The sequence below is a fragment of the Carassius carassius genome, chromosome 50 (genome assembly GCF_963082965.1).
Source record: "Carassius carassius chromosome 50, fCarCar2.1, whole genome shotgun sequence".
In the NCBI taxonomy this organism is placed as follows: Eukaryota; Metazoa; Chordata; class Actinopteri; order Cypriniformes; family Cyprinidae; genus Carassius; species Carassius carassius.
Window position 1 is genome coordinate 2,639,760 of NC_081804.1, and position 23,151 is coordinate 2,662,910.

General features: G+C 34.5%; 1 protein-coding gene across 1 annotated transcript; it reads left to right on the top strand.

The window, feature by feature from the left end:
* Window positions 1–6,507: 6,507 nt before the first annotated feature.
* On the top strand, window positions 6,508–14,822 carry LOC132133304 (beta-1,4 N-acetylgalactosaminyltransferase 2-like). The gene is made up of 10 exons (XM_059546105.1): window positions 6,508–6,614; window positions 6,700–6,837; window positions 6,911–7,017; window positions 7,431–7,468; window positions 7,919–8,099; window positions 10,548–10,634; window positions 12,745–12,926; window positions 13,013–13,156; window positions 13,775–14,000; window positions 14,353–14,822. The coding sequence occupies exons 1-10, from the start codon at window positions 6,508–6,510 to the stop codon at window positions 14,532–14,534; spliced, it is 1,392 nt and encodes a 463-aa protein (XP_059402088.1). The 3' UTR covers window positions 14,535–14,822.
* Window positions 14,823–23,151: the final 8,329 nt, after the last annotated feature.

A 23,151-nucleotide genomic window follows, 5' to 3' on the forward strand; every position in this document is an offset into this window, starting at 1 on the left:
CAACAGCTTCTAATGTATTAGAGAAAATAGTGCCCATGTTGTCAGTCATTTCGTCTAATTCATGTGTATTTTTGGGTACAAATAGCAGTTGAGATAGATCAGGCTGGGTGATATAAAGTGACACATCTTGTCAGATGCATGCCAGAGCTCGTCAGATCCCTTCATATTTGCAGGTTCACGACATAGCTTTGGCCCTATCCCTTCTGTCAATTACTGGGACTTACAAACCATATCAATAGCCGAAGATGAAATATGCAGCGGCACCGTTGATCCTCAGCTTGCCTCGACTGGGATGCAGCCGATTAGGCATGACTTGTTATCTCTGCAGTATAGACCAGGTCCTGTCAGTGGGAGCAATATAGACGCTGTATGCAGAACTGGCATCCTCATCCAGTGGCACACACCATTCCAAATATGGCAGCCCCCGCACGTCCTGTGTACCAGCCAGTCCGTGCTGCACCTCCGTTGCAACCAGTCCCAGTCCCATCATTCAGATCTGAAAATAGCCCCAGACAATCTGCTGAATCCCCGAACTGATCTCAGCGAACACTACAAATATTGTGTGCTCATAGGTTTTTACATTTCAAATGTATATTGTAGAACATTGTATACAAAATAGTTATGCAACAGAAATGATTTAAAAAAAAAGGGGTGTTGATTTTTACTTTGCACAGAAAATACATGTACATGCTTGTAAAGAAGATATATATTTCTGGAGGAGTCAATGGGAAATTATATGGTTTTCACATTGCAATACTGTATCTGCAGGGGTCGCTATATTAAAAGGAGATTTCAGGTGTCAGTTCCTGACTAAGCCGTGGATAGAATGATAATATTGCACGTCAACATTAATATAGAAATGGTGAATTAACCTCTATAAGTAAATTGTTAATTAATAATACAATCACAGAGAATGTTAAAAATATATCACACTATGTTACTCAGTGTTACAGTGTTTATACACTTCAAATTCTGTAAATTCTGATATGAATGACTTTTTAAACAATATTTCAGATGAAGGTAAAATGACTGAGGAAGATTTAATTTCCTGATTTGTATTAAAGTGTAATTATTATACATGCAAAATTTCATAAACAAGCTCTCTATTTTGTATATATATATATAATTTTATTAACATATAAAGAATATATATATATATATATATATATATATATATATATATATATATATATATATATATACCAATTAAACCTATAGAAGTTGCTGTTGAAGTGAATGCTATTCCCCCAAAAAATTATTGATTCTTCAAGGTCTCACCAGTACATCTCATATCATCCAGCTCTGTTTATTTTTTATTTCATTTATTTAAATGTTTTTGTCGACTTAGGCATAAGCTTGGCAAACAGTAAAAGAAGTCTCTTTAAAAATGCATAGAATATACCAAAACGCAATGGAACTAGATATTGATTACTCTTGTCATTTCTGTAAAGGTGAAAAGGAAACTATTTTTCATCTAGTTTTTCATTGCTTATATACAAAAATATTATGGACTGATATGGAACATTTAATTAAGAAGAAACGGGCACTGGTTTATTGTATTTTTTGTTTGTTTAGTTTTTTTGGTCTCTATCTTTGTCTGATTTGCAATGAATAATTCTCAGTTGTATTGTTCTTGGTTATGGCATTAATAATAATAATAAAAACAAAAAGCACCAAACTTGTCATGTATTTAACAGTCAAAGCCTTAGATGCTTTTTTCTTTGGGAAGCATTTTTATGATGCATTAGTCACAGATGGATAGTAGATAAGGACAGGTCTGACAGGTTGATATGCACGGTTTTCCAGTGAAGTGGAAACTTAATCAGAATGTTTTAAATACGTCTTTTATTAAATGTCATTCTGGACAAAATGGGTGCCAATTCTGGTTTAGGGCTGGTTGCTACAGTATATTTATTTATTTATTTATTTATTTTTATTTAACAGATTCCTAAAAAAAATTATCCATACATTATATACACATATAAGCTATTTTTTGTAAGTTCCCACATGTAAAGGACATGTGTCAAGGCTGGAAGTAACCATCTTCCTGAAGGTCTTTTTTTATTTTTATTTTTTTATTTTTTTAAGCCAGATATTCTCCTATATGTCAAGTTCTTATAATGACAACATTTTAACCCAGTTGACAAAAAATTATTTAGCCTATATCTTTCATGTTATGCTTTTATGTTTGTGGTCCTAGAGAATTAATTCAAATATAATTAATTGTATGGATTGACCTCATCGGAGGATGTCGAAACAAGGTGGAACTGATTTTCTGTTTTTGAATAGTAATTGGTCACCCCTGAAACGGGTCATAGGCTACCATTGAGCATTAAATGCGCTTTTATAAAACGGCGCTTTTTCAGAGACATGGAAGGAGGAAGTATATATAGCCTTATGTAGGTGTTTAAAATGCATACACAGTTCGTAATAATAAATTGGACAGCTTTAATGCTGTTAAAGATGATGCACGAAGCAAACTGCTTGACATTAAGCAAGACGTACCCAAATTACAGAAATTCTATGTGAAACACTTTTCTTATTAATAAAAGCGATCGCTGATTATGTAGCTCCAAACAGTCACATATCCGTCCTCTAGGCTCTTGTCACTCATTCACCTGTTCCTCTTCAACAGGTAACATCCTATACAGTAGAGTCCTGTCTTTATTTAGACTCTGATTGGCGTAATTTGAGTTTCAAATCTTCAGTTTGATGTGGATATAGACCGCCTATAATTAAATTGGCTATATTACATTATTTTTTAATCGCGACAGATTTAATCATGTACGGATCCCGCAGAACTTTATTCATCGTCATTCTTTTATTTGGCTCCCTTTTCGCCTTATTTTATACTGGCGTGGATTTTTGGAGTAAAAGTTCACTACCGATAATGAGGTAAGTGCCTTGTACATCAGTAAACTTTATTTATTTATTTATTTATTTATTTATTTATCTGTCGTGACCAAATGCATTTTGATTTATTCAGCCAAATAAAATCATAGTAGGCTATTTCACTTGTATTTCGATTGATTCTGTCAAATACAATCGTAGCCTACTTCTGAATTAGATGAATCCAATAATGATGTAGAACATTTTTTTATGCTTAATAGCCTATAACGTAGAAATATTTTGTGTAACCTATATGGATATATAAAACAGTGTACCTTTTTTCCTCGTCATTATCAGAATACTACAGAGTCCGTGTGAATCAATTAAAAATTATGTTTTTCATACTATTTAATAGATTTCATATTCATTCCAGCTTTGAAAGGTAATGCACTACGAACAACGCCCTGTGAAGCTAAAGCACAAAGAAAACGCACAAGTGACAGACAAAGGCAAAAAATTGTTTTCCATTACAGTGACGTGGCATAATTTTTATGGTAGGCAGCCCAGAACCACTTAACATTGATGAGCTCATGAGGGATAAGTTCTGCCTGAAAACCATAATTGAGTTCAGATACCTTACAGTGAAAATGAATCCATTACAAGTTACAACTCCAAAACAAAATGAGTAAAAATCTTGGAGTATCTGATTTTAACAGTATTTAAGTATTTTACTTATACTAAACATTGCCTACAGTGCCTTAAGAAAGTATTCATACACCTTCATTTTTTTTCCCTCACATTTTGTTATTTTGCTGCCTTACGTTATAATGCTTTAAATTACCTTTTTCCACACCATTTACACTCCATACAGTAGTGAAACAAGATTTTCTGGTGTGATGAAATGCAAATCCATGTATAATGTTAGAGGAAACCAGCTCTGCTCATCTCAAAGTGTGGTGGTAGAAGCCTCATGCGGTGGGACTGTTTTTCAGTGGCAGGGACTGAGGGTCTGAGGGACTCGTCCGAGTAGAAGGAAAGCTCAATACACCAAAATAAAGAGATATCCTTAATGAAATCCCAGTCAAGAGCATTCAGAACCTCAGACTGGGCAGAAGGTTCACCTTCCAATAGGAAAATTACCCTAAGCACACAGCAAGAGTGGCTTATCTCTGTGAATGTCCTTAAGTGGCCCATGCAGCCACGGTCTGAGCTTTAAGCTAATCAAGCATTTCTGGAGAAACCTGAAAATGTGCGTGAGTGGTGAGGTCAAGAATGGCAGATAATTGCCAAATGCTGATGTGCAAAATCATATCTAAAAAGACTTGAGGCTGTAAAGGTGCTTCAACTAAGTACTGATTTAAGGGTATGAATACTTATGCAATGTACTTATTTCCGTATAAAAATATATATATATATATATATATAAATAGTAGTAAGTTAGAAATAGTATAACCCACCTTCTAAAAATGACTTATAAACTCAATCAGGTGCAGCTAATCACCATTTTAATGACACACAAAGCCATTTGACTTTTAACTGTGATCAGCTGTGCTCATTTTGATAAGCTCAGCATGAAAAGAGCTTTCCCGGAGCATTTCAATCCTTGGTAGTGCAACTAGAGCAAACAGTCAACTATGGGTGGCAAGGCACTATCAAAAGAGTTCTGATATAACATTGTGGACAGACACAAGTCAGCATAAAAGGGTTCTTCAGAATGCTATGGTTTTAAATGCAACAGCTTGGGGGATGGTTTTAATGAGGATCAGTTGTAAAAACTTCCCATTTTTCTACAAGTCACAAATCAGATTCACTCGACTCATGCTAAGTTTAGTCCTTATTTGTGTGACTGGACAGCCTGCTTTTTAGTTGAACTTATCAAAGCTAAATTATGATTTGAGTGTCTGTAGTTATTTTTAATGCATTTAAATTTTTTATTTTAAGGTGAGCTATTTCATTGTTACAGGACTCGGGGTTAGTTGTAACATCAATGAAACGATTTGCCACCTACCCCAAGCAAGTTTTAGTTTGATTAGTATGTTTTCTTTGAATTTCAGTATGGTTAAAGCTTGGAAGAGAAAGACAAACTGAGTGATGTCTCTCAGCATTTTGAATTCTAAATGAAAGTAGCAAACATGCTCCCAAACAAACTTCACTTTTATTATGACCAATTGCCATTAATCACAGAAACATGCTTGCAGACACATACATACAACTTTAATCCATTTATTTATTAAATTATTTTTTGTCGTAATGCTTATTTCATAATGTTACATTTCACCCTGTGTATGTTACAACTAACCTGAACTATAGGATAAATTGTAACATTACACTGATGTTTGAAACTAAACCATGAATTTTGTTAACGCTGCAAATGTAACAGCTGTGTCATATAAAAGCAGACACGTACAACTGGTCTAACTAGTACAACTAGTCTAACTAGTACAACTGGTCTAACTAGTACAACTAGTTTTTATCCCATTTGATTTTTTTATTAATATTTTATATTGTTAATAATGATCAAATATATTTTTGTAATTTTATTTTATTATTATAATGGTGTTGTTTTGTTTTTCAACAAATTTTACCGACTTTCCACTTTTTGGCAGTTATTCTCTGTTCTTATTCATGGGAATTGGGAGTGTTTGACTGAACCTTCTCACGCAGGACTTGCAACACCCACAAGTGCATTCTGTATTTTTTTAAGCTAAAACTCTGGCAACCACAGCTGCCAGTTCTTTACTGTAAATTTTATGGATTTTTATTTTTTTATTTTACAGTATACAGGCATCATATTATGCGCTCAAAAATGCTGTTATTTTTCAACCCAAACACTGGTCAATCTTGGGGCGGGTTTTTTTTTTTTTTTTTTTTTTCCGTGTTGGGTAGTTTTTGTGTTAGTCAGCTGCTTGGTCAGTCTCGCAGACAGCTGAAAACAAATTCACCCTTCCTCCACCCTGATGTAACCCAGCCGGTTGAGTGCAGGTATTTTGCATCCTCTTCAGGAGATAGCAACTCTCAGCGCCATAGATTAGTTGCACGCTTTATTTATGGGCAGTGGGTATCAGTGTCAGTCACAGCTACTTTTGGCTTTGAGTGAAACCAAACGCCCTTTAAAGGAAAGTCTGTTCACTCGACAGCCATATTTGCAACACCTCAGTCCAGCCAATGCGCATGAGCAGTTTTAAGCACATGTATTCTGACTGAACGAGTAGGGTATTCCTGCAATACCGGAGACTTGCAGGATTTCATTTCTAGGACTATATTTTTTGTGACAGTACCACCTAGCTAACTCTATTCTTACAGAGGAGACCTGGGGGGGGGGGGGGTCTGAACTGAACAAAACTGCTCCCATTCTCAGTAATATTTGTATATCATCTTTGTATATTTAGTAATTATATTTAGTAAGTTTTTGGGTTAGCCCACCATGCATTCTGTATCATATTTACCGAGCCTGTGGGCTAAAAACAACCCAAATTAGGCAGTTTTAACCCAGGAGATTTAAGAGTGTAAAGGCTACAAATAAAAATATTAACTAAACTCGTTAACTAAAATGTTAACTCTTACAGATAACCCTTAACATCTTTAGCATACCACAAAAGTGATTTAATTCTGGTGTGGGAAGATATTTTATACAATTCACTCCTGTTCAAGTTTTATTTGGTTATAGACAATAAGTCCATGCAAACTGTACTCAAATTTATTTATTTTTCCCCCACTCACACAACTTTCTCAAGACTCTCAAATTGCAACCGTGACCCAGAGATCCCAGACTTTCCCAAACCAAAGTAAGCAGATTCATTTTTATGAGGAACCATGAAGCAGTGAATTCCTTGTTTCTGATTTTCCCCTGTTGCTTGTTACACATCTCAGTATCGGGCCTTTTCGCAATGAGAATCCAACACCCTGTACCTGCCAAAACACTAATCCAGCAAACCAGTTTGTGTCAAAAGACGAGATGGATGACCTGCAGAAACGCCGGGCAGAAGAGTTCAGACAACACCAGATCAGGTTACCCACAATTCCTCAGACCTCTTTAATGTGGCACACATGCATTCCTCTAACTGAATGAACTGTCTTTCAGATCAGGTAAAGAAAATGATGTTCTACTACTCGTCCCGGCCAACACCCCGCTCCAGTATCCGATGAGAGGATTCAGAGTAACTCCCATGAATAAAACACTCATTCCCGGTGAGTCTGAATTCTGTCAGTCCTTTATTTGATTGCTAATGATCTCAGGTTTCTTAAAAATGCATCTCCAGAAGGTTACAGATTAAAAAAAATAAAAATAAAAATTGAATGCAGTCTCTTATTCTTATTCACATGATCCTTCAGAAATCATTCTGATTTGCTGCCATTAAATAGTTTAGGCTAAGCAAGTTTAAAAAAGAAAAGTAATTCATAAAAGATTAATTAAATTGATGAATTAAAAGTGAAAGTAACAACATTTATGATGTTAAAAAAGATGCCTATTTAAAATAAATGCTGCTCTTTTGAATGTTCTGTTCATCAAATCCTTCGATCTCCTATACAATATAAGACTGTCAGTTGTTTTATTCATCTTTAACAATTTCATTAATTAAAGAAATTTATTACTATTAAAGGTCTAGCCCTGCAAGCACAAAAGAGAGCGGTTTACAAGGTTTGTCCTGCTGAATATGGTGTTCTCATTAAAGGTGGTGGGTTTAATGTTATATTGATCACAATCATTGGTTTGTTTCAGACGGTCTCTGAATGGGGGTCTGCTGTTTTTTCTTCTTTTAATTGATGCTTTGTGAGCTTTTGATCTAAAGCTGTTAAAGGAAGGGTAGGTGATTTCGTAGAGGCTAGCAATAGCAAGCTAGCTGTGAAAGCATAAGATCCCACCCTTCCTGCAAATCAGAATCACAATCAGATTATATATATTTCGCAGACAATATGAAAACATATAAAAACTGTAACTTATTGATTGCTATTGGGACGTGAAGAGACTTTCAGCCAGCATGTTTCTGAACCAAATCACCTACCCTGCCTTTATTTTGGGCGTTTTTCAAAAGGATTCATTACGTGTGAAATTTATAAAATGAGGTCAAATTATATGAAACCTCTCCAGGTTTCTCTAAGGGTGCATAAAGGAGTGCTTTCAGTGATGAATGTCCAGGAAGGAGAGCAGGTGGAGGGCCAGAATGAGAAACATCTGAGCATCTCATCCAGCAGCCTCCAACAGCTCAACGACCTGCTGAGCAGACTGACCTACACCAGCACCATCTACCACATCAAGACCGAAGACCTCGGTACGTAACCTGTGACTTAAAGGAATAGTTCACCTGAATTTTATCATCGTTTATTGTCATGTCATTCTATACCTGTTTAGACTTCTTCTGCGGAACACAGATTTTTGTTGAAGAATTTTAGGTTCCAAAAAAATAAAAGACATTTTTCAAAATGACTTGGGGCTTGTCCAAAATCCCACACTTGCGGTCTTTGCACTTGACCACTTGTTTACATACATGATATATTTCCTGTATTTGACCCAAGTGTTCAAGTGAGCATGAAGACCAGACATGTGTGTAGAACTTTTCATTACCCGATGGGTCACTCTTATAGTGTTTACAAAAATGCAAGTGTTTACAGAACTTTATTTTGATTTTCAGCACTTTGCATTCTACAGGTGTTGGTCATATAATTAGAATATCATCAAAAAGATGATTTATTTCACTAATTCCATTCAAAAAGTGAAACTTGTATATTATATTCATTCATTACACACAGACTGATATTTCAAATGTTTATTTATTTTAATTTTGATGATTATAACTGACAACAAAGGAAAATCCCAAATTCATTATCTCAGAAAATTAGAATATTACTTTAGACCAATACAAAGAAAGGATTAAAAAAAATCTTGGCCAACTGAAAAGTATGAACATTAAAAGTATGAGCATGTACAGCACTCAATACTTAGTTGCCTGAATTACCCCAGCAATGCGGAGGGGCATGGGGTCGATCAGTCTTTGGCACTGCTCAGGTGTTATATGAGCCCAGGTTGCTCTGATAGTGGCCTTCAGCTGTTCTGCATTGTTGGGTCTGGCATATCGTATCTTCCTCTTCACAATACCCCATAGATCTTCTATGGGGTTAAGGTCAGGCGAGTTTGCTGGCCAGTTAAGAACAGGGATACCATGGTCCTTAAACCAGGAACTGGTAGCTTTGGCACTGTGTGAAGGTGCCAAGTCCTGTTCAAAAATGAAATTTGCATCTCCATAAAGTTGGTCAGCAGCAGGAAGCATGAAGTGCTCTAAAACTTCCTGGTATATGGCTGCATTGACCTTGGACCTCAGAAAACACCTTGGACCAACACCAGCAGATGACATGAAACCCAAACCATCACTGACTGTGGAAACTTTACACTGGACCTCAAACAACATGGATTGTGTGCCTCTCTTCCTCCAGACTCTGGGACCCTGATTTCCAAAGGAATGCAAAATTTACTTTCATCAGAGAACATAACTTTGGACAACTCAGCAGCAGTACAGTCCTTTTTGTCTAAGAGACGATTCTGACGCTGTCTGTTGTTCAAGAGTGGCTTGACAAAAGGAATGCGACAGCTGAAACCCATGTCTTGCATACGTCTCTGCGTAGTGGTTCTTGAAGCACTGACTCCAGCTGCAGTCCACTCTTTGTGAATCTTCCCCACATTTCTGAATGGGTTTTGTTTCACAATCCTCTCCAGGGTGCGGTAATCCTTATTGCTTGTACACTTTTTTTATACCACATCTTTTCCTTCCCTTTGCCTCTATATTAATGTGCTTGGACACAGAGCTCTGTGAACAGCCAACCTCTTTTGCCATGACCTTTTGTGTCTTGCCCTCCTTGTGCAACGTGTCAATGGTCGTCTTTTGGACAACTGTCAAGTTAGCAGTCTTCCCCATGATTGTGTAGCCTACAGAACCAGACTGAGAGACCATTTAAAGGCATTTGCAGGTGTTTTGAGTTAATTAGCTGATTACAGTGTGGCACCAGGTGTCTTCAATATTCAACCTTTTCACAATATTCTAATTTTCTGAGTTACTGAATTTGGGAGTTTCCTTAGTTGTCAGTTATAATCATCAAAATTAAAAGAAATAAACATTTGAATATATCAGTCTGTGTGTAATCAATGAATATAATATACAAGTTTCACTTTTTGAATGGAATTAGTGAAATCAACTTTTTGATGATATTCTAATTATATGACCGGCACCTGTAAATGTCTTTTCAGTTTAGTAATAGTGGTGCTTCAAATTAAGTGATAAAAAGCAGTTGCAAATGTTGTACAAAATAAACATACTCATCCTAAAATGTGCAATACTTTGTTTTACTACCAAATTAATATCTAAGTATCATTCACATTTAACTGTAAAGATTTCCGCAAAACCTTCTGAGATCTCTGCAAAAGTCTCATAATTTATTTCCAGAACATGATGCACGATATGATACTCTTAGACTCAAATACCGCTCCAGAGCAGTATTCAAGATTCACGTATAGATTTAGCATGCATTAAGGGTGCTGCACTTTGTTGTTTTACTTCCAGTTGCATGCGCATGCTCTTAAATGGCCAAGACCACAAATGTGGTATTTCGACAAGCCCTTGGAATATAATGATTCACACAAGGACAACTTTTATGATACTATTAAGTTTCTTAAGACATTAAACACTAATCTTAATGTATTGACTTTACAAATGTATTCATGTCCTTAGCGTACTTCTCTTTTGAGAATCATGAGGTCATATTCCCGATTGAGATCAGACGTTTGTCAGTTCCTGTTCTGTTTGACCCGGGGAAAGGTGAGCTCAAATACAAATACTTACACTGTAGAAAAAAAAAAAAAAAAAAATATATATATATAAAAAAAAAAAAAAAAAAAAAAAAAAAAAATATATATATATATATATATATATATAGTAATAATAAAATAAAGTGAATAAAATAGAACTAATAATTATAATAATAATCTATGAAATTTATGGTATAGGAAACCAGCAGAAAAGTACCTGAAAAAATATGTTAGCCACAATTTGTAGCACTTACAGTGAAATACAGTACATTTAATTAACTGATATGACGTTAATATACCAAACTATCTTTATAATGTACCAACCATAAAACCACAGGTGATACTGAGAAAGCTATATGTGATCAAGAACCACAAAACCAGTCTTATGTGTCATTTTTTGTTTATTTATACATCATCTGAAAGCTGAAAGCTTTCCATTGATGTATGTTTTGTTATAATAGTACAATATTTGGCAGAGATACAACTACTTACAGATATAAGTAGTAGTTGTATCTCTGCCAAATATGAATATATTTGGCAGAGATACAACTACCAAATCTGGAATCTGAGGGTGCAAAAAAAAAATACTGAGAAAATTGATTTTGAAGTTGTCCAAATGAATTCTTAGCATTGCATATTATTAATCAAAAATTAAGTTTTGATATATTTACAGTAGGAAATTTACAAAATATCTTCATGGAAAATGAGCTTTACTTAATATCCGGTCCCACTTTATATTGTGTCCCTAATACCTGTGTACTTACATAGTAACTAGATGTGTACATTTTATGTAACTACAGTGTAAGTACAAATTGGTACATAGCTAATGTTTGTCTAAGTACACATATGTAACAAGCCACTGAATGGTATGTGTAAGTACAGATGTGTAACAGGACATTGGTAACAACAGTTTTTGGTAATGAAAGTACAAATGTGTAACAGGACTAACAGCACTTTTTGGTAAAGAATGTGTTACACTTTACAATAGATTTATCATGTAATTACTCTGATGTTACACAGCAGCAGCCAGTAAGTTAGAGTTTACATAGAAATTGTGGTTGGTGTCCAAAATGTTACTTTATATTAAGTGGACAGTTCCTGAGGAGTTACCATGCAAGTACACTGTTATTACAGTGGTGCACCTACTCCAACTCGAGATCAAACTCCTCTTACTTTACATATCCCTAAACCTACCCATACCCACACCCTGGATCCTATTTCCACCCCTTGGATTAAATGGTTCCAATTACTCTTATAAATATTGTTGTTACAAAATGTAGTTCCTGTTACACAAGTACTTACAAAAACCATCTGAGGGTTGTTACATGTGTGTTGATATTACAGCTGTATATGCTATGTACCTACAGTATGTGTACTTACACTATGGTTACATACTACGGACACATGCAGTTACTATGTTAGTACACAGGTAGGGACACTTAATGTAAAGAGGGTCCGATTTAACAACAAAAGCCCTAACAGAAAACCTAAATTTACATAATTGAAAACAAAAAAAATAAAAAACAATTGTCTCAATCAAAAACCATTAATTGTGAAATGTCTTAGAAGGGTTTATGGGTCTTATTTGTTCTTTTTCACTTCCAAAACTTTTTTTTTTTAAATTACATGAAACATCCCAATTATATATATATATATATATATATATATATATATATATATATATATATATATATATATATATATATATATATATATATATATATATATATATATATATATATATATATATATATATATATATATATATATATATATATATATATATTTTTTTTTTTTTTTTTTTTTTTTTTACAGTTTTTATAGTAAGTTTAGTAACTTTTTTTATTAATATTTTTACACAGTTCTTATAGAGTGTAGTGTGTGTGCTTCTAAACAGTTATTTTAATATCATTTATATATTATTATAGTTTTATTTATATTTTAAATAGCATGTATTTTTTTATTCAGTTTTCATTTTAGTAGTCGTGATTTTGTTATGCACTTTCTGTCATTTTTCTTAATTTTACAGTGTGATCACAGTGTCTGTATCATGAACTCAATCACCATAATAATGGTCTCCCTCTCTCTCTCCCTCTCTCTCTCTCTCTCTCTCTCTGTAGATGTGAACTCTCAGGTGACTGTGCTAATTAAAGCATTTCTGCGTTACAAAGAACTAAACGTCCTCATCAACAGTATCCGTCTGAACTACCCAAAAATAAAGATCATTGTTGCTGATGACAGTCTGAACCCAGAGAAGGTGGTCGGTGACAATATAGAGCACTACATAATGCCCCCAGCACAGGTACAAACATCAGGCTTTTCAAGTTGACTGTTAATATAATCTTCCTGACGTGTGAAGATTACTTGTTTCATTGTTTGGCTTTTCAGGGCTGGTTTGCAGGAAGAAATCTGGCAGTGTCGCAGGTCACCACTAAATACTTCCTGTGGGTGGATGATGACTTTGTGTTCCTCAATGAGACGCGCATTGAGAGCTTTGTGAACATTATGGAAGCCGTTCCTGAACTAGATGTGGTAATTATGTCAATTCTATCATCTTGATGACATTTGCAATTACAAAAAAATATATAATTTTTGACTGTCTGCTCACCAAGGCTGCATTTATTGGATAAAAATACAGTAAAACAGTAATATTGTGAAATATTATTACAATCTAATAAGTCATATGTATTCCTGTTATCAAAGCTTAATGTTCAGCATCATTACTCCAGTCTTTAGTGTCACCTGATCCTTCAGAAATCATTCTAATATTCTGATTTGCAGCTCAAGAAACTTTTTATATCAAAATCAATATTGAAACAGTAGTGCTGCCTAATATTATCATGGAAACAGTGGTTTATTATTTTCAGGATTCTTTGATGAATAGAATAAAGGCATTTCTTTGAAATCTAAATCTTTTTTTACCATTATAAATGTCTCTTACTGTCACTTTAATGAATCCTGGCTGAATAAAAATAACTTAACTGTGAGTGATTATACCTGTGAATTTTCATATGTGCATGTGCAATAAATGTTTATAGTTCACTAATAAATAGTTCAAACCAATAAAGATCTTTATTGTGTCCAATATTGTGTCTTATTTTTATGTTTGTGAAAGACCTTGACTGATCTTATTCTTTCTCTCTCCATCAGGTTGGTGGTCAGGTAGGAGGAAATCAGTTTGCTTTCCAGTTGAAATACGAGGAAGGGAACAGCGAGGAAGGCGGCTGTATCACGCGTGTCTCTCGTACCCATGCGCCCCTGCCGGGTTTCAACGGCTGCTTCTTTGCAGATGGAGTCGTCAACTACTTCCTGGGCCGGACGGAGGCTGTGCAGAGGGTCAGTTTTGACCCGTTCCTCAAAAGAGTGGCTCACACTGGTGAGTGGATCTTGAAACATTCAGATCAGATGAAGTCAACCATTTATTTTAGATTAAGTCTGTTATTAAAGTTGCCCAAAGACCTGACTATTGTGAAACTATACGCTTTGACATACTACATTCATCCACTGGCATGTAGGTCTTAGATAATTCAAAGCAATGGGTGTGGTACAGATTTTGATTTATTGTCCAAGAACAACAGTTTATGACAGCTGACCAACGGAGAAATGTGAATGGAACTTATTCTTGATCCACAGTGAACAAATCATTTACATGCCAGCTATAGAGAAAGAGATGCCAGAGATAATAAGTGTTCGTTCAAGAATCTGTTTTCATTCTATATTCCCAACAGAATTCTTCGTTGACGGGCTTGGACATTTATTAGTTGCCACCTGTAAAGGTCTCATGATTGGTCATCAAAAACACGGTTCCACAAACAACTACGGTTCCTACAGGCACCCTCCCAAAAGTGATTCACAGGCGAAAATGACCCACCATTTTTTCAAGAACCATCTGAAATGCATCAAATACTAAGGAGCATATGAGGTGAAACATGCCATTCCTCACACCTCATTAATCATTGGATTTTTTAATTTTTTATTTACTCTACAAATCAAAGGTTTGGATCTACTTATTCACATGAAAGCTTGTTTTTACCATAGAATAAAAAACAAATTGCTATTTTTCAAAATTCAGATTTTTTTTTTTCACTATTCTGATTTTACATCTCAAAATGTAGACTTTGTTTCTTGCCCTTTTTTCAGATTTTTGAGTTTAAATTTCTTGAAACTTTTTTTCTTTCATAATTCTGAGTCTGTATTCTTTTTTTCCACAATTTTTGCCATTTTTTTATTGTAAGTTTATATCACAATTATGACTTTTTTTTTCTCTAAATCACAAGAAAAAAGTCAAAATTATGAACGGTGAGATAGAAACCCAGTATTGCGAGATATAAACTTGCAAAATTGCAATTACCTATTCAATATTTTAGTCCATGGTGAAAACATGCTTACAAAGTCATTAAAGCTATAAAAGAGCATAGATGGAAGAATGAGAATTATATAGTGACCAAACATATTTACTAAACGTAATGCTTTCATGGTCTGTTCAATGAGAACTGGTTGACTGGGTTTGACTTTCCTTTCCTTTAATATCCACTCATATGATAGTGTTACATTCTTGGTTTTTTTTTATAAGTGGATCATACACAATTTTCATAAGTGAAGTATACAAAATTGTACGCTGCTAAATATTACAGTTTAGCAAGCAAGTTATGCTGGGAGTTCATTTTTCAAAATATTTAAATGTTATTGCTTATTTTTAGAACATTCAAAGGTAGTTCATTCAGAAATAATGTTCATAACAATGGGAGTGTTAGGGAGTGTTAAGTGTTCTTACTTTGTGAGCTGGGATAGCACATTAAAAAGTGAACTGAAAACAAGTGTTGCAGTTCCTGTAAATCACCTGTTTACTGTACACACTCTCAGAATTATTTTTTTACAAAAACTGTCACTTGGGGGGGGGGGGGGGGGGGGGGGCTACTGCCCCGTGACAGCTTTTGTACCTTTTTTTCCGAGAGTGCAGAATTAAACTGCAGTTCATTTTTGCTTGAAGGTAGAAATTTTGTATATATTTTTTTTGATGGTGTAACCTGCATATTACTTATTTAAATAAAAGTCAGATTTGTATTTTATTTGATAAAATCAACAGTCCTGCAAAGTCACCATTGTCACCAAAAAGTCAAAGTGTCATCGGTCTTTCATCTTTGCATGTTTACTGGAACAATATTGTCACTAAATACATTGCAGTGCCAATAAAGATTCAATGCTCTGTTGTCATTTTATTTTTTGAGAAAATTATTTATTTGTTTCTATTCTTCAGCTTATGTATCCGCTGTAGAAGTAAGCTATGTTCTGCAAATGTCCAAATTCCGATTCATAAGCTGCTATAGGTAAATAACTAGAAGAATAACAAGTGTAGAAGTGTAGTAAACATTAAACTTGCACTATAAACCAATGTGTTCATGATTAGAACAACACATTAAAATAATATGATGGCACATAAAAGTTTGCAATATCAATCAGTATAACGGATTGTTTTTTTACAGCTAAAACAACTCCAAGTGAATGACACCTGAAGCTTCGCACATTCAGGGTTACCAATACAAAAAAAACATCAATTGCATCATCCATGTGAAACGGCATCAACTAAAATGCACACTAAAGATATCTGTGTTTTCATCTTTCAAGAACTTTAATTTTTATGCACCATTTTCAACCTGGTCTCATAAAAATACGTACCTCTGTGCACTTTTTGTGCAAAACCATTTTACGTACCCAACTGCACGTTTCGCCGCAGTTTCAAAGAGAAATGTCCACTGAGTGGCACTAAAACATTGGTTCAATTCATGAACCCTAGCACATTTTTATTACGTTGAAACGGGTACGTATTGCTGTGTTTTTATTATGTTGCTTCTATTACGTTAATATTCTTCTATTACATTCTATTACATTACATCCAGGTGGATGCTGCACACTGGTGGTGGATGAGGAGATACCCCCTGACTATGTAAGCGCTTTGAGTGCCTAGAAAAGCGCTATTTAAATGTAATGAATTATTATTATTATTATTATTTATTATTATTATTATTATTAATGTTGCTTCTGGCCTATTGCAGTGGTTCAGAATTCAAATATCCACAGACTGTCGCTAAAAGTTAATGTTCTATCGTGTTGGAAATATGCTCTTGCAACAAACCCGACCCTAAACCTGCCAGATAGTGTTAACAAATGGGAAAAAAATAATGATAATAAAATGCAATCGTTGATGCAACCGTGCCATTTGAACTTCCTTATATGCAGATTTGAAATGTTTTATCGAACCGCAGTTAAATGGGATTCAAACCCTCTCAAGTATGTCTCTGTCTGTGAGCTACCGAACAACCCTACCATCCATGAAAACCCATAGATATGAAGTGGGATATGTGTGATACTAACATTCAAATCTCCAGCATATTCATATTGTTAAGTCATAACATGACATTTTTCAAGTAATTGAGCGAAAATTTTGCTTTATTAATCTAAAATCTGTACATTTGTTGTGAAAAGGAATAAAAGGTGTCGGAGCTTTACTGCCTCTAGTGTTTATTTATTTTGGAAATTGCAGTGATGTGTACTTATTGGTAGCCTACGTATTTCGCATCTCATTAAAAAGTGTAACCAGGTACATTTATGCCATAAGACCAAGTAGGCCATTTTTAATATACAAACTGGTCCAAATGCAATAAAATACAAAAAAATACTAAAACAACAACAAAAAACATGTCAAACTACACCCTGTATGTGTTATCTGTAGAACCCTGTTCTATCTGCACTGGTCGTCCACTCCATATTTGCCTATGAGTATTTGCCTAAGCGATTTGCATAAAAACATCTTATTTATCTAGGGATTTAGAGCCTGATTTTTCTCAATTTTAGTTGAAATGCATTCAGCATTGTTTTCAGGTTATTGTATTCTCAACAGGGAACAGACCCCATCAATGTGTAGGTGATGGATCAAATTCAAATGTGCTATAGGAAGAAAAACAGTGAGAGTGAGCACTAGGTTCATTTCTCTTTTTTAAAATCTCCCTGTGGTCTTACATAATTGTTTTAAATGTTCTGAGGATTTGAGGCTTTACAGTGCACTTCACGATTGATAGGATTGCTATCCAGTTGAATTTACACGTTCCATTTTACACTTGATTACATCTGGGTCAGTATAACATGCTCACAACTTTATTTTTTACAGTTTTGGGAGGAGTAAAATCTCTAAACAACCAGATGCATTGACACCGGATCCTTGTGTCGTCAGGCTGAGAGTCCAAACAGCTGATAAAACTTAACAATACTCCACAAATAATCCATACCACTAGAGTCCAACAATTAACATCTTGTGTTACATAACTGAATTATAAGATTGTCCTAGGTAGTTAAAAATAGCACATGTAGCACAGAAGTTATTAATCTTTGTTAAAAAAATACAAGTCTTAGTTCATGATAACCCATTAAATAACACAGTTGCAACTTTTGATTTTAACAACATGTTATTAAATATTGGAATACCTAAGATTAATAAATGTTCAGAAGAATTTTTCATTGGCAGTTTGTTAACTAATGAATTAACTAATTTTAACTAATGAAGCCCTAATGTAAAGTGTGAATGAATAATAAAGAATCAAAACACTTTCAAACAATATGTTGTTGTCCAGATTAAATTAAAATAAAAGAAAATATACAGTTAAGTCTAAATATTTAAGTATTTGATGCTGTGATGAACACCATAGCAAATACAGAAAACTGAATGACTATTTCAAATTATTTCATTATGTTTTAGAAAGTAGGCAGCTGCTTTATTTCTGGAGTTTCCAGTCTGCATTTTCTGAAGCTTAGCGCCATCTGCTGTCAGAGAGTGAATGTGGTTTTTATTCATCTGTGTTCTCCATGTGCTTCTCGTGTGCTTGTTTACATCAGAGCACATTTTTTTTTTTTTTTTTTTGTGTCTTGCATGTGTTGTACATTTTGACCAGTTGATGGGAAAAGTATTTTTGCTGGCGCCGCAGCATCAATGGCTGCCCACTGCTCCGGGTGTGTGTTCACGGTTTGTGTGTGTTCACTGCTGTGTGTGTGCACTTTGGATGGGTTAAATACAGAGCATGGATTCTGAGAATGTGTCACCATACTTGGCTGTATGTCACTTTCAATTCAGTAAATGTTTATATGTTCGCACTAATCATTTGTGATAGGGCTTCATCTACAGAAGAAGTGAGTATAAGGTTTTTTTTAATCTTTGCAAATTGCTATGTGCTAGTAAAGCAAGATTCTTCACTAAAGTATATTAGCATGGTTTCCCTGCTACACTTATAGTAAAGTCTGTGTATGCTTGTCCTTACAATTACAATTTTAGCTGTATTATTTGTGTCCCCTTCAAAAATTGCTCAAGAAATTTAATGTTTGTGTGGGTTTAAACTGTATTAGACTATAATTTGACACTCACCGTCGGGGCTAATAGGAAATGAAACAGTATGTTTTAAAAGATATGTTAAAGGAGATATATTAAATGTTATATTTGCATCAGTGAATCATGTTTTAATAGATTATGACATGACAAACACTAGTGAGATTTATTTGATTGTGATGCGAAGGAGAGTTAGTGTTAGCCGTGCATAGGACCGGACTAATGACAGATCATTGCAGAGTAGTGAAGCGTATCTGTGCTACCCGCTCAGTCCATCTATTTATCAGTCATTTACATCTTCAGATCACTTTTTTTTTTTTTTTTACTTATTAGAGGTACCGAACGCCACACAGCAACTTTTCGGTACTGCACCAAACAAAAATCAATCGCTTATAAAGATCAAGCACCTAATAAGGTCTCTGTGAATTAATTCGAATGGTTTGATTTCCCCCACCGTAGAAACGGTTATGACGTTTTTGAGGGCGTTCCCACCAATGCAGAACAAGTCAATGGGATCCGCATTAAAAACAAATCTTCACAAGTCTACAATGGAGACATTTGCAATTATATATAACATGTAAATTGAAAGCTATTTGACATTTTAAAGTGATCTAACGCTGATGTCGCTCCAAATGATTGATCATTAGTTGTTCTTGATCAGGATTAAACAGATTCATATCTCTCATAAACTGGTTTTAATAAAACTCTTTTGCATTAAATAATAAAGACACAAAGCAGGTTAAGGTAAATATTATTGTACAAATAATTATAAAATGCTATAGACTGCGAATAAGATTGCAGTTTCACATTTTGCTTATGCATTACAAAGTTAATAGTTTTTACATGCAATTATACAAAATAAAACCAAACAAGATGTGTAATGAAGATAAAATATGTAGACAAATAAGAATAGATGTTGTGCATTTCACTCAGCATCATGGCTCTGCGCAAATGTTGCACTCTGATATTTAAAGTCGACATGAAATCAAAATTGACTAGTCTTATTTTTTAATGGAATACTGGAAGGGTGTCCCAAACTGAAGTGTGTGTATTGTTGTGTTGTGTTTTTGAAGTGCTGTCAGGCAAGATATGTCTACAAATGTTTTAACCAAACTTTAGCACTTCAGTATTTTGTATGCATGTCCTGCTGTGTCATATTTTCTAATGTTAAGATCTCTTTGTTTTTGTTTTTTATAAGTGTTTCCATTTTCTCATTTTAGTACTATTCTGGAGAAAGTGAGCCTGTGCTGTTATTGTTAACAGACATGGTTTATTTGCTAAGTGTCCTGGGACAGGTGAGGGGGTGAGTGGAGGCTGGTGGAGCTGCTGGCACTCCCTCTGAGTTCAAACAAACCAATATCCCGGAGTAATTCATTTACTCAAACAGTACACTGACTGAACTGCTGTGAAGAGAGAACTGAAGATGAACACCGAGCCGAGCAAGATAATGACTCGTTCACGAGTCAAGAACCATTTCTGTCAGATGCGTCCGATTCGAGAACCGAGGAGCTGATGATACTGTGCATGTGTGATTCAGCTTGAAGCAGACTGACACACAGAGCGTCTGAACCGAACTGATTCTTTTGGTGATTGATTCTGAACTGATTCTTTTGGTGATTTTGGACATCGAGTACAAAAGAACCGGTGAACTGTTTTCTTCAACCGGTTTATTGAATCGAACTGTCCGAAAGAAGTACTGGTGATCCGAAAACAGATGCAACCGGTTCTTGTCTCGTGAACGAGTCAGTCTATTGTTCATTATCTGGCTCGGCTCTGTGTTCATCTTCAGTTCTCTCTTCAAAGCAGTTCAGTAACTGTACTGTTTGAGTACATGAATTACTCCGGGATACTCCTGGTTTGTTTGAACTCAGAGGGAGTGTCAGCCACATTAAAAAAGTTAACAGCATAAGTCATTTGTGGATTAATGTGTATTGGAGACACGAACCATTTAAAATGATTCAGTTCGATTTCAAAAAGATCCGGTTACATCGAATGATTCGTTCGCGAACCGGATATCACAAACTGCTTTGTTTTGAACTCTCTCTCACAACAGACACGGTTGAGAAGACAATGCTGAATAAAGTCATAGTTTTTTGCTATTTTTGGACCAAAATGTATTTTTTTGATGCTTCAAAAAATTCTAAAGCTCCTATAGCTGCCGGCAGTTTGGTTATACAACGCACTTTTTACGCACATCAACAGTCTTGAAGTCCATGTCTACTTTTCTGCTTTTTTATTTACCAAATGCAAACATTAAACATACTTGAGAGACAGTGAACATCAAACCTGTGCGTGAGGTAAAAACGGTATGCATTCCCCCACCAAGCTCACTTCCCTCTACGACGTGTAAAACACCGGTTTAAAAACACTCTGTGCACCTACTGCCCGAAATACATACACACTGACTCTGGCTCCAACACACCGGCCCCATAATTGTTGGTGTAACCAATAGTATGTTCCTGCACAACCGGAGGCTGCAGATTCAGGACCGCAGTTCTAGGACCCTAGTTTTTCGTGACAGCGCCACCTACCGTACTGGACGATATGGCGATGGCTGCAGTTTCAGGACCGCAGTTCTAGTACCCTGTTGGTTTAGTTTGCAGTCACGTTACTTTGTATATAGCATCAATATAATAATCTCAGTAGTATTTGTTTTTAAATGTGATTTTTGATTCAAAATGCAGCAGAGGTTAATTACTAAGTGTGCTTTGAGTCTCAATTTTAAATTTAAACATGAATTTACACAAAATATGAATGAAATATCAATTTTGTAAAATTGATGTAAAACAATTGTAAAAAATGAAGAACCTTAAAAGTCATAGTCTCTTGAATTATACAGTATATTGATTAACCTCCTTAAGGTGAATTAGCTCATTATCAGGTAAGTTAAAGTTGGAATCAGCGTATGGAGTCACTAAATTACAGCTGATATTTTAAAAGTTGTTGAGAGGCAAGACAAGACACAAGAATGATTCAAGAATATTTATATATATATATACAGTACAGACCCAAAGTTTGGAAACATTACTATTTTTAATGTTTTTGAAAGAAGTTTCTTCTGCTCATCAAGCCTGCATTTATTTGATCAAAACTACAGAAAAAATTTTTAATAGTGATATATTATTAAATTATTAAATTAATTGTTTTTAAATTTATTATACTTTAAATTATCATTTATTTCTGTGATGCAAAGCTGAATTTTTAGGATCATTATCACATGATCCTTTAGAAATCATTCTAATATGATGATTCATTATCAAAGTTGGAAACAGTTCTGCTGCTTAATTTTTTTTCAGAACATGTGATACTTTTTTAGGATACTCTGATGAATAAAAAGTAAAAAAAAAAGAAGCTATGTTTTTAAAATATAAATATTTTGTAATAACAATATACACTACTGGTCAGTAATTTGGGGTCAGTATTTTTTTTCTTTCTTCTTTTTAAATAAAATCAATACTTTTATTCAGCAAGGATGTGTTAAATTGATAAAAAGTAAAAAAAAGTAAAAGTAAAAGTAAAGAAAATATATTATTAGAATTTATTATTAGAATTTTTTTTTCTTAATAAATACAGTTCTTTTTAACCTTTTATTCATCAAATATATTAGACAGCAGAACTGTTTCAACACTCATAATAAATCAGAATATTAGAATGATTTCTAAAGGATCATGTGATAGACCGGATGTTACATGTGACACTGAAGGCTGGAGTAATGTACTGTATATATGTCATTTTTGCGACTACATCACAACAGCACCAAAGCGAACCCCTTTTCCATCAGTTGCTGCATGGATAGAATGGCTGTAGGCTTCAGCTCTAGAGAAAGAGAGAGCGAGAGACAGAGAGAGATAAATAAGAAACATTTGTTTAACATATTCAACTGGAATATTATATATATATATATATATATATATATATATATATATAATATAAACCCTTTTTGGATTTTTATATGTATCTTGAAAAAAAGAGAGCCTACTTGTTAGAATATTTTGAGATCATGAAAATATTCCTAGTGCCTTTTTTAATCATCTGTTCTACAATGCGCCTAACCAAATCCATAAAATCACTTCATATTGGCCATGCAGAACATGACAGAAACTAACACATGATATCAATGGACTGTATGTGTGGAGTAGACCTGCAGATTAGGCCA

Bases quoted from the DNA above. Each gene is read 5' to 3' on its own strand.
- LOC132133304 (XM_059546105.1), top strand. From the start codon at position 6,508: ATGCAAACTGTACTCAAATTTATTTATTTTTCCCCCACTCACACAACT. The intron at 6,615-6,699 runs GTAAGCAGATTC...TACACATCTCAG, and splicing joins CCAGACTTTCCCAAACCAAA to TATCGGGCCTTTTCGCAATG. The intron at 7,018-7,430 runs GTGAGTCTGAAT...TTACTATTAAAG, and splicing joins GAATAAAACACTCATTCCCG to GTCTAGCCCTGCAAGCACAA.